General features: G+C 47.5%; 1 protein-coding gene across 4 annotated transcripts in view; it reads left to right on the top strand.

Annotated features, from left to right (window-relative positions):
* Window positions 1-12,393, top strand: part of LOC139542932 (helicase ARIP4-like) — a 39,396-nt gene that overhangs the window by 5,709 nt on the left and 21,294 nt on the right. For 2 of the 4 annotated variants that reach the window (XM_071348966.1, XM_071348937.1), the window contains exons 2-10: window positions 3,578-3,767; window positions 5,317-5,722; window positions 7,255-7,388; window positions 8,373-8,549; window positions 9,603-9,832; window positions 10,392-10,574; window positions 10,877-11,010; window positions 11,139-11,335; window positions 11,860-12,202. In XM_071348966.1, coding sequence (XP_071205067.1) covers window positions 3,632-3,767; window positions 5,317-5,722; window positions 7,255-7,388; window positions 8,373-8,549; window positions 9,603-9,832; window positions 10,392-10,574; window positions 10,877-11,010; window positions 11,139-11,335; window positions 11,860-12,202 — 1,940 coding nt within the window. In that variant the 5' untranslated portion in view covers window positions 3,578-3,631. The other 2 variants (XM_071348957.1, XM_071348947.1) reach the window with 2 other exon arrangements.

Genomic DNA, 12,393 nt, shown 5'->3' on the forward strand with positions numbered 1-12,393 from the left:
TGTGTGTCTTTGGTTAGCCTATATATCCTGCTGTTTAACACAGTCTGTCTGAGTGGCAAAGGCCTGTTATGTAACTGAGCTCTTATGTAATTGGCCAGCTCGCTCACGCTCTTGCCGCCTCGCTCGCTCACACATATTCACACATACTCACACTTCGACACACACTCACAGAGCTCCCTTTCCTCTTTTTCTCTCTGACACTTTGAGAATGCCTTAGGAAAGACGAAGGTAAAGCAACCCACCAAGCAACGACAGTTTGTTTTACTGTACTGCTCTATTTCATGCATCCCTCTGTCATAGATGATGAATGTACAAAATGTATCGATTTATTGATGCTAATAACCAGCCTGTTTTACCCAACATAGTAATTTCATACCCCAGATCAAACTCTCCCCACTTTGCCAAGCTGAAAGGGATAGTTCACCAAAGGGATAGTTCATAAAAATGACCCATGAGCACCAACATGTGAAGTTCATAGGAGCATATCAAATGAAAGCTAAGAGTCTATTTATATATATTTTGAACTCACGGCATATGTAAATTTTTCCACCGTTTTCCATCCTAAAAAGGAGGAATAAGCAGACTTGATTTCTGGTCAAACAGATGGAAAAGTGGTCTTAGAAAACAACTACCAGAAAAAAAAGTATTTAAAAGTTATTAGAAATAGATCAAAACAAAATAATGTTGACGTGAAGACGCCTGACAACTAATATCAACACTTATATTTAGTTCTGGAAGTTTAAGAAACATTGCCTTGTGCTTTGAAATGCCGTTACCAAAAACCCACGTCCTCATGATGAGGGAAGATAATGAAAGTTCACAGAAGTAACAAGTACAGGTAGCCCTATCAATTAGTTAGTGTTTTTACTGATATCAATTTTGTTTATTAATTAAGTGAATAAAACAAAAAATTCTGTTATTTCAGAAGAATTTGTCACGGGAATTTCTACAATTGAATTGATTACATTGGGAAATCATAGTAGTCACAAACCACAGTTGGGTTCACAAGTTTGGACAGTAGAGCAGTGTTTCCCAACCCTGGTCCTCCAGTACCCCCAACAGTACAGTTTCATTGTAGCCCTTGACATACAACACCTCATTCAACTCATTGAAGGCTTGCTGATAAGTTAACACGTTTAATCCGGTGTGCTTGTCCAGGGTTATGATACAAATGTGTAGTGTTGGGGATACCGGAGGACCAGGGTTGGGAAACACTGCAGTAGAGTACAGTAGTGTTGTCATGATACCAGCATTTTTACTTCCATACCAGATTATTATCACAATACTCAATACCAAAACTATACCATGGAAAGGAAAAAAATGCATATTTGCCAAAGTCACAGAATGGCATTTGGTCCAGACAGATAAACTCATCTACTCCATTGTTCAATCGGCGGGCATCTTTTGAGTTCAATATCAAAAAAAAAATCTGAGACATTTTTCAGAGACAGCCATGTATGCATTAATGAATCAATTACACAATCAATTTGACTTAGTTTTTACCAATATAACTGCATAACAACATATTGGTAATAATTGTATTTGAATGGTATATCTCTTGATTAACTGGTTAAATCAAGATGTAGCCTAGGCCTGTTCACAATACAGGTAGAATGCATATTCAATAGGAGTGTGTGCATGCATTGAGTTAATGAGCTTGTTTTGGGCTGATTTCATGGGGCTACAGATGACAAACAATCTGTTAACTTTCAGTTTGGGACTTTTTTTATTGTACTGTTCAACAACATTTGCATAGAAGTAGTTTATTTTTATAAAAGTGAGCGTTGTCTCTTTAACCGGTAATGACGTCAATCACAAGGCAAGAGGGGAGCAGCGCGTCGGAGCCCTATACAGTTCGCTGAGGCAATAGATCATCTTTGGGAGAGACGTGAGTGAGCGGTCGATCAGCTTTGAAGTCAGAATATTTAGCGTAATGATTTGCGAACAAAGTCCTGGGGTAGTGAATTTATGTTGGCTTCAGCTGTAAGCTAGCAAGGATAGTTCGCCTACAAAGCTGGAAGATACCGGTATCGTCATGCATGGTAAAGTGTTCTAGCCAGACCAGCCTGTATGGGCATTGTTTTGCAAACAGTAATTAACAGTTTCACAATGCCGTGTCGCATTATTCAAGTGTGTTAACTTCTGTGCAGCGTGAGTGGGGAGCTAACATGATGCAGGCTAAGTGGAGCAGGCTCGCGCTATAAGGGGTACATCGGCTGCGCTGGTACAGACTTGAGCCGCGAGACACATTTGAAAGAAGTACCGAAAGTAACAAGAATTCTAGTACCAAACCATTTTTCATGTTCTACTATCGAAAAGGTACCGAAGTTTTGTTATACCACGCAACACTAGTACAGTACAGTAAAGAGAATTAGAGTACAATACTGTACAGTAGAGTACAGTACACAGTAGAACACACGAGTTGAGTACACTATGTTCTGTACTGTGCTGTACTAAACTCTACTTTATTGTACTGTGCTGTACTAAACTCTACTTTATTGTACTGTATTCTTCTGAGCTCTAATGTGCTGTACTTTGATGTCCAAACTTGTGAGCACTCCGGAGTGGGGCAGTGGTCTAAGACAATGCATCTCAATGCAAGAGGTGTCACTGCAGTACTTGGTTCAGTACCTGAATCCAGGCTGCATCACATCCGGCCGTGATTGGGAGTCCCATAGGGTGGCGCACAATTGGCCCAGCGTCGTCCTGGGTAGGCCGTCATTGTAAATCAGAATTTGTTCTTAACTGACTTGCCTAGGTCAATACAGGTTCAATAAAAAGAAACAGACCTCTATGATTGGTTCAGATTTGGTCCAGTCTGGACCAACCTCTTGTTTGGGGGTGGAGCTCGTTAAAATATGTGTGTAGAATAATACCCAAAGATGCAAAGGAGGATATTGCATATTTCTACCTTTTTGTGTACATATTCAGGATACATCACCATGAAGAGAATGACATTCACATCCATAGGCTGCGTTTCTGTGTAGTACAGCTCAGGGACCCATGATGTAATTCTGTTACCGGGTTTAAATCCACTCCGCTTTAAGCGATGTGTTGGGTTAAATGCGGGAGACACATTTCAGTTGAATGCATTGTTGTACAACTAACTAGGTATCCCCCCTTTCCTTACTTTGCTTAATGTAGTTCAATAACCAAAATAGATTTTTTTCCCCCAACTCAGCATGTCATGTCGTAGCTGACACACCATTCTTTCTGCAGATATCGTTGAATCTTTAATTCGCAGCAGATATTTTAGTTTTGGGGAAAATATGGACACATAAAAAGAACTGAGGGAGATTATACAGAAATGTTGTTACCTAACTTCGTATCTGCACCGTTTTTACAGTAAATGTGTTTTTGTAAAGTAGTCCTTGTTCATGGAGTTCAACTTGGAAAAGTTAATGGTTGTTGTTTGGCATACAAATCTGAGTCTGTAATTCTGTTACCGTGGAATTGCCCACATATTGGTTTCCTTACCTTGATTTAGCCTAGGTGAACGATCCCTTTTTAAAGGGGGTCTCCATTTTGTTGTGCTTTGTTTGACCGTTGGCTTTAAGCGATGTGTATTGTATTGCAGGTACTCCCAGTGACTATGTGTGTAGGTAATGCTCTCTGAGCCCTGCAGGACGTCATGTCTGAAGAGGCCATCTCAGGAAGCGACCTGGACCCCAGCGTTAACAGCGAAGACGAGGATCTGGAAGAGGAGGAGGAGATTGAGGATGAAGATGAGGGTGACAACGATGGAGATGATGAAGATGATGCAGTTGGTGAGTGACATGGCTGGTGTGTTGCCTCTGACTTAATACTCACAATTAATACTGGTTCAGAACAGAAGACATTCTAGAAGTGGTTCTGATTCAATCTAAAGACGAACTCCGTTAAAGGTGAAGTCGGGGGCGCACGTTGTGAACAGCGGAGTCGGGCCGACTTCCGCTACAACTGAAAGCGCCAGGCTAAACTTCTACGCTGTTGTAATGCCGCAGCTGTTACGTGCTTTTACGTTGCAGCGGAGTGAACCGTGCACGTGCGCAGATACTGTGTACGAGTGCATCGTCTCGCATTGCTCTCACCAGCAATATTCTCGGTTCATGCTGCTGCTCGTGGCAGCGTCATATCGCCGAGTCTCAGTTTAACAATGGTTGCAAAGCTGCCAGCTGCTAAGAAAAAGTGATTCAACTAGTTTTGAAGTCTGATGCAAAACATAGGCTGTCTGTATTTCCTATGCGATCTAATGTAGTCAACCAATCAGTTACAAAGTCTGGCACGCTATTCCCTACGTAGTGCCCTATATGATGGGACCTGGTCAAAAGTAGTGCACTACATAGGGAACAGGGTGCCATTTGGGAGGGAGTCAGGCAGTGAGCCGGGCACTCGGGAGAGAGTCTGATCCGCCATGGCCCACATTGCCAGACGGACCAGTTTTGAGCGTGTTAGAGCAACAGGTAGGAGAGTTCAGGTCAGGGTTTGATGACTGCTGCTGTAACGAGACTTCCAGCCTGGAGCTGCCGGCATCTGCTCTGAAACTACGTGTTCAATGCCAGGAATGTGAGAGGCTGCCAGGGGTAACACCAGGCAACCCCCGCTCATACTCATACACTCGGGCCTGACTGTCGAGAAGCATGGGAGTGTAATGAAGACACTGGCTGCATCAACAAATGGCACCCTATTCCCTATTTAGTGTACTACTTTTGACCAGGGCCCATAGGGTCAGAGCCTTGGGAAAGCCCCACTGACACACACACTCAGCCTGGCTGCCTGGGTGGAGGGGAGTCTAATGAAGACACTGGATGCGTCACCAATGGCACCCTATTCCTAGTGTACTACATTTGACTGATTAGACGTAGTGCACTATTTAAGGGAATAGGGTGCCATTTGGGAGGACAGACACTGTCTGTAACGTCAGTCTGACTGGGGCCGGACAGTAACGTCAGTCTGACTGGGGCCGGACAGTAACGTCAGTCTGACTGGGGCCGGACAGTAACGTCAGTCTGACTGGGGCCGGACAGTAACGTCAGTCTGACTGGGGCCGGACAGTAACGTCAGTCTGACTGGGGCCGGACAGTAACGTCAGTCTGACTGGGGCCGGACAGTAACGGTCATGAATGGACCATAGAGAAGATGGTCGGTTGGCCCAGTAAACAATACAAGAGTTAGGATTTAGGGATGGTTTCCCTGATAAATCATTAAGCCTGATCCTGGACTAAGAATCTTGTTCATTGGAGATTCTTCAGCTCATTGACCAGACACAGATTAAGCCCAGGCCTGGATTTTAGAATTAGTTGATTGATTGTCATTCTCTGCTCCTCTCTCCCACAGATTGGCCAGAGAGTGGCCAGGGCAGTACAGAGACGGAGACCCAGGGAGGGAGGGACTCCCCCTCAGCTACCTCACCCTCGGAAGAGACTCCCTCTGAGCCCCCGTCTCAGCCCCCCTCCAGGGCTTCCTCCCGGCCCAACTCTAGGCCTGAGTCTCGCTCCCAGCCCCCCTCTGGCCCCAGTTCCCAGCCTCCTTCTCGCCCTGAGAGCCCCAGCCAGGACAAGCCGTCTGCGGCCAAGAAGAAGAAACCGAGGGCCTCAAAGTCCCAGGCCTCAAAGTCCTGTCCTGAGACCCCCAGCAAGGACAAGACCTCAGTTGGCAAAAAGAAGAAACCGAGAACCTCTAAGTCTAAGGAGCCTAAACCTGCTAAACTCTCGAAGACAGTACACATGAGGAAGAACATCAGGTATGTACACTCATCTGTTCGATAACAGGGGATTGAAACCACCTCTAACCACCTCTATCTCCTCTAACCCATCCCCCTGTCCTCTACTTCTCTCCTCTAACCCGTCCTCATCTCCTTCTCTCTCCTCTCTAACCCATCCCTCTGTCCTCCTCTCCTCTTACCCATCCCCCTGTCCTCTCTTCTAACCCATACCCCTGTCCTCCTCTCTTCTAACCCATACCCCTGTCCTCCTCTCCTCTAACCCATACCCCTGTCCTCCTCTCCTCTAACCCATCCCCCTGTCCTCCTCTCCTCTAACCCATCCCCCTGTCCTCCTCTCCTCTAACCCGTACCCCTGTCCTCCTCTCCTCTAACCCGTCCTCCTCTCCTCTAACCCGCCCTCCTCTCCTCTAACCCGCCCTCCTCTCCTCTAACACGTCCTCCTCTCCTCTAACCCGTCCTCCTCTAACCCGTCCTCCTCTCCTCTAACACATACCCCTGTCCTCTTCTCCTCTAACCCGCCCTCCTCTCCTCTAACCCGTCCCCCTGTCCTCCTCTCCTCTAACCCGTCCTCCTCTCCTCTAACCCGTCCTCCTCTCCTCTGACCCGTCCTTCTCTCCTCTGACCCGTCCTTCTCTCCTCTGACCCGTCCCCCTCTCCTCTGACCCGTCCCCCTCTCCTCTGACCCGTCCCCCTCTCCTCTGACCCGTCCCCCTCTCCTCTGACCCGTCCCCCTCTCCTCTGACCCGTCCCCCTCTCCTCTGACCCGTCCCCCTCTCCTCTGACCCGTCCCCCTCTCCTCTGACCCGTCCCCCTCTCCTCTGACCCGTCCCCCTCTCCTCTGACCCGTCCCCCTCTCCTCTGACCCGTCCCCCTCTCCTCTAACCCGTCCCCCTCTCCTCTAACCCGTCCTCCTCTCCTCTAACCCGTCCTCCTCTCCTCTAACCCGTCCTCCTCTCCTCTAACCCGTCCTCCTCTCCTCTAACCCGTCCTCCTCTCCTCTAACCCGTCCTCCTCTCCTCTAACCCATACCCCTGTCCTCTTCTCCTCTAACCCGCCCTCCTCTCCTCTAACCCATACCCCTGTCCTCTTCTCCTCTAACCCGTCCTCCTCTCCTCTAACCCGTCCCCCTGTCCTCCTCTCCTCTAACCCGTCCCCCTGTCCTCCTCTCCTCTAACCCGCCCTCCTCTCCTCTAACCCGTACCTCCTCTCCTCTAACCCGTCCTCCTCTCCTCTGACCCGTCCCCCTCTCCTCTGACCCGTCCCCCTCTCCTCTGACCCGTCCCCCTCTCCTCTGACCCGTCCCCCTCTCCTCTAACCCGTCCTCCTCTCCTCTGACCCGTCCCCCTCTCCTCTGACCCGTCCCCCTCTCCTCTGACCCGTCCCCCTCTCCTCTAACCCGTCCTCCTCTCCTCTAACGCCGTCCCCCTGTCCTCCTCTCCTCTAACGCCATCCCCCTGTCCTCCTTCTCTGCACTAACCCATCCCCCTGTCCTCTCCTGTAACCCATTCTTCTGTCCTCTAACCCATCCCTTCTTCCTCTCCTCCCAACAGGACGCTGCTGAAGGAGCACCAGATGGAGGCAGTGACCAAAGCAGCCCAGCAGGAGGAGTTAGAGAGGCTGAGGCGTCTGGAGCAGCAGAGGAAGGACTTCATGGCACCACCCGTCCAAGAGTTTTCTCCAGCAGGTGAGAGTCCCATTTTTCTCTCTTCTGTTTTTCCAGGTTTAAGTTCTTTCAAATGTTCATGTTTTTGCTCTCAAAATCACACTCTTTTATATATATATATATATATATATATATATATATATATATATATATATATATAAAAACAACCCAATTGGATGTTGTAAGTCCACAACAATGCTTAAACCACATCAGGAGACCACTTTTGAGGTCTCGGAAAATCTAAGAAATTCCGATTTTCGGGTGTAGTGACACTTTAATTAAATTGTGCACCAGCAAAGAGGCCATTGTTTGGTTAGCGACGTTTCTGTAGCGCTCATGTGATGGCAGAGTTTGTAAATTAGAAGACTTCCAAACTTCTCTGCCAATAACAGCTTGTTTTCAGTTTTCCCCTCCTCGCTCAGCACACTCCCATACAGTCCTAGCAAAATGATTTCTTGAGAAACTGCTCTTTTGACCATTTTAAATGAAAACATAGTCTACTTTGTAGTTAACATTTAATTGAGAAGGTTTTTGGGAAATCCATTCCATCTCTACTAGAAGATGGCTATCATTAGCATCACCTCTGACAGGTTCTCTAATCGCTGACTGCATTCCTGTGCCGTTTCAGAAAGTTGCAGGAAAATATGAATCATTGATGCATTTTGTTAATGTCTTATGAATAACCTGGGCAAATTAATTACTTTTCTAATAAGCTGAATACATTTGGTTGATTTCCTACCAAGTTCAATAAATGTTTTAATATTGTTGAATACAGTTTTAATGTCTGGATTCCGTCTGCGTTCTCCACAACGCGGATTTTATAGAGCCCTAATTCTTCCACCCCATGGTCGAGGGAGATTTATTTTCCTAACCTCTCACTTATTTCCTGTCTCTCTCTCTGTCTCTCTGACTTTATTCACATGGAACGTTAAATCCCTTACGTTGTCAAAGTAAAAATAGCAACAATGGTCGGTGCGCTATCTCTCATCTCCCCCTCTCCTCCAGTGGAAGCGGTGTCAGGGAGGCCTGGAGAGGAGGAGTTTCAGTGCCAGGGGTCGTTAGAGGCTGCTTTCCTAGCCAGGCAGGACGTAATCTGCCTGGACAGCAGCGACAGCAGTGGAGAGGAGGAGGAGGACGCCAAGCCACCAGCTATCCCCACTATCACACCCACTATCAGAGACGGTAAGACCAGTAGAAGGACTGCTAAAACAGAGAGAACAACCATCACACTCTGTCTAGTAGGGTTGTCACGTTGCCAGTATCATAATACTACGATACTCGATTTTCCATGGCAAAAAAACACAAAGCAGACTTAACTATTTGGTCCTTTTAAAAGGGGTAGTTTGGAATTCTGTCAATGAGGCCCTTCATCTACTTCCCCGTAGTCAGATTAACTTGTGGATACCATGTATGTATCTTCGTCCAGTGTGAAGGTTAGAGGTAGTTTTGCGAGCGTTAGCGCAATGACTGGAAGTCTACAGGAACAGCTAGCATGCCAGCTGTTCCCATAGACTTTGTCATTGCGCTAACACTAGTTAGCAATGGCGCTAACGATAGCTACTTCTTTCAAACCAAAATGGTATCCACAAGTTTATCTGACCCTGGGGAAGTAGATAACGGTCCTCATTGCCAAAATCCCAAACTATCCCAGTGATATATGTTTTGTGTGATAATAGCTTGGGAAATGAACAAATGTGACTCTGGGTGACGACACAAGGCTGTTTGTTTCCAATTAGGACTGTTTTCCTTGAGAAACGAAGTCCGCTTCTTATTTGATTGTTTCCTTGCTTCCTACTTGCTTCCATTGTTTCCTACTTTTGAGTATAGTGATACAGGTATTGTGACAACCCTACTATCTACACTACAGGCTTCGACCCAGACATTCTAGGTGAAACCTAGTTATAAGGATCCTTGGTTAGACAAACAGGAACATATCACACACAGTTCTTGGTTAGTACTAAAAATGCCTCTAGAAAAATCTAGAGGGAGCACAGACCTCATAATTACTTCATAATCTATGTGAGTCATATCGTTTTTAGCTGTCAGGTTATGAATGCTTAATGTCATGAATAGATAGATATACATTTCCCTGCTCTGGACCAAGCCTTCTCTACATTGGAAATAAGTGTGCTATAAAGCTTTCACTTTTTACATTTTTAACTGTTATTTTGTATTTTTTTACCCTCCCAAAAATAAATAAATACATCTAATCAATCAAATTCTTCCCCAACCCAGACGTGATCGAGCTGAGCTCTGGGGACGACGACACACTGCCGATCAGCAGCGATTCGGCCAATGAAGATGAAGGTGCGGGGGGCACGGAGGAGAGCAGCGGAGCGCACATCAACGACTCACTCAACCAACCAGACGCCCAGGGGAGGGTCCTGGTCAACATCAACCACCCAGCGGAGGAGGAAGACCTGTACCTCGTCCCACAGCTGGCTCGTGCAGTCAAACCTCACCAGGTATTACAGGGGAGCTACACTGGGCCGTCACTACGGTCCAATTTCCCGTACACAGATTAAGCCTAGTCCTGGATTAAAAAACCTACCTTCTCTCACTGGTTAATCTCCATTGAAAGTGTTTTTTAAGTCGAGGACTAACGTCAAGCCATGTCTGGGAAACCGGTCCTAGTCTTCTAGCTGCTGCAGTGGACGCGTGACTTTGGCCGGCGGGGAGCAGAGCGTGAACCACTTTGTCAAGGTGGTCTCGGGCATGAGCCAAATATCGAATTCGTGAAAAAAGAACTGGTGTAATTTTACACTTAGGCTTCATTGCCATTTTTGGGGGGGAGCGTCTCCCGATCTGCAAAAGTAACGTGGCCAGTGTAGCATGCCTGTTAGCCATTACCCTGCACCGTGAGACGCGGAGGCCAAGGTGTACCGTACACGTATGAAGATAGTTCAGAAGTGACACCATTCACTTTTTCCATCGCCGGTCTCCTCCTCACTCGGCTCTTGATTCACCTCTCGCGCTCACCCTTTGCTTTCCATCTCTCTCTCCTTTCCTCTCCCTCCCTCCCAGGTTGGTGGGATCCGGTTCCTCTATGACAACCTGGTGGAGTCTCTGGAGCGCTACAAGGGCAGCAGCGGGTTTGGCTGTATCCTGGCCCACAGCATGGGCCTGGGCAAGACCCTGCAGGTCATCTCCTTCATAGACATCCTGCTGCGACACACCGGGGCCCACACCGTACTGGCCATCGTCCCTGTGAGTTCACCGATAGGGAGAGTGGTTGGGTGTGTGGTTTGAGTGAGTGTGTGTGTGTGTTTCTCTTTGTCTCTCTTCCTTTCTCTCTCCCTCTGCTCTCTCTCTGTCTGTCTGTCTGTGTGTCTGTGTGTGTGTGTGTGTGTGTGTGTGTGTGTGTGTGTGTGTGTGTGTGTGTGTGTGTGTGTGTGTGTGTGTGTGTGTGTGTGTGTGTGTGTGTGTGTGTGTGTGTGTGTGTGTGTGTGTGTGTGTGTGTGTGTGCGCGCGCGCGCGCGCATCTATCTAGCTTTTTCTCTCTCCCCCAGGTGAACACGCTCCAGAACTGGTTGGCAGAGTTTAACCTGTGGCTCCCATCACAAGAGGCCCTGCCCCCTGATAGTGACCCTGCCACAGTCGCAGGACGCACCTTCAGAGTCCACATCCTCAATGACGAGCACAAGTATGTAACATTATATAGTAGAGCTAGCTAACACACTGGTATGTGTTATCTCCATAACACAAAACACACTAACTAGTATGTGTGCGTGTTTACCAATTTTGACTTGTGTGTGTGTGTGCGCCCTACAGAACCACGGTGGCCCGGGCTAAGGTAGTGGAGGACTGGTCACGTGGCGGGGGCGTGCTCCTGATGGGTTATGAGATGTACCGCCTGTTGTCCCTGAAGAAGAGCTTTGTGGCGGGCAGGAAGAAGAAGTCCAAGAAGCCCCAGGGACCCGTCATCATCGACCTGGACGAAGAGGACAGGCAGCAAGAGCTCATGAAAGGTCAGGGGTTAGAGGTCGCTGCAGGGCCAGCTGTAGGTGATCTAGGGCCTGTAGTAGTCTGAGTAGGAGTGCTGATCTAGGATCAGGTCCCACCTGTCCATCTAATATTATTCATAGTGATCTAGAAGGCAAATCTGATCCTAGATCAGAACTCTTCCGTGAGACCCCTGAAAATGAGAAATTGCATACCAGTATAACGAGGAAACAATACAGTATAGTGAGTTGACGTTGGAGAATAATGCGTTATCGACATCTGCATAAATGACCATTATTCAAAAGCCAAGGCTGATGTATTTTCTGCACATCAATAACATCATAGTAAATGAAAATGATGGTATTAATCACTACTGATAGTACATTAGAGAACGGTGTTATTTGATTTATTCATCAGGCATTCCCGTAAGCTTTGTTTTACTCTCTCCTTTCTCACACACCTACACACACATACACTCTCTCTACTCCTCAATACATTTCCTCAACCTGTGCTTTGCGCTCTCTCTACCCCTCTCCACCTACCCACCCAGGTATCGAGAAGGCGCTGGCCAGGCCCGGTCCAGACGTGGTGATCTGTGACGAGGGCCACCGCATCAAGAACTACCACGCCAGCACCTCACAGGCCCTGAAGAACATTCGCTCCAGGCGACGTGTGGTCCTCACGGGCTACCCTCTCCAGAACAACCTGATAGAGTACTGGTGCATGGTGGACTTTGTCAGGCCTGACTTCCTGGGCACCAGGCAGGAGTTCAGTAACATGTTCGAGAGGCCCATTCTGAACGGGCAGTGTGTGGACAGCACGCCACAGGACGCCAGGTTGATGAGATACAGAAGCCACGTGCTGCATAGCCTGCTGGAGGGGTTCGTCCAGAGGTAAGTTCCACGAATAGGATTTCTCCTGACTTGATCAAGAATTCCCACTTTGCTCACATTATCCTCCATTCACATATTATTTGTACAACCCTTTCCCCTGACTTAACCAAAATCCTGATCTCAAGTTGTCCAGTAGCCATATGTATCGCGGGTCTCAAAGTAGCAGTGCTGGTCTAGGATCATCTGTCTAT

The sequence above is a fragment of the Salvelinus alpinus genome, chromosome 2 (assembly GCF_045679555.1).
Source record: "Salvelinus alpinus chromosome 2, SLU_Salpinus.1, whole genome shotgun sequence".
Taxonomy (NCBI): domain Eukaryota; kingdom Metazoa; phylum Chordata; class Actinopteri; order Salmoniformes; family Salmonidae; genus Salvelinus; species Salvelinus alpinus.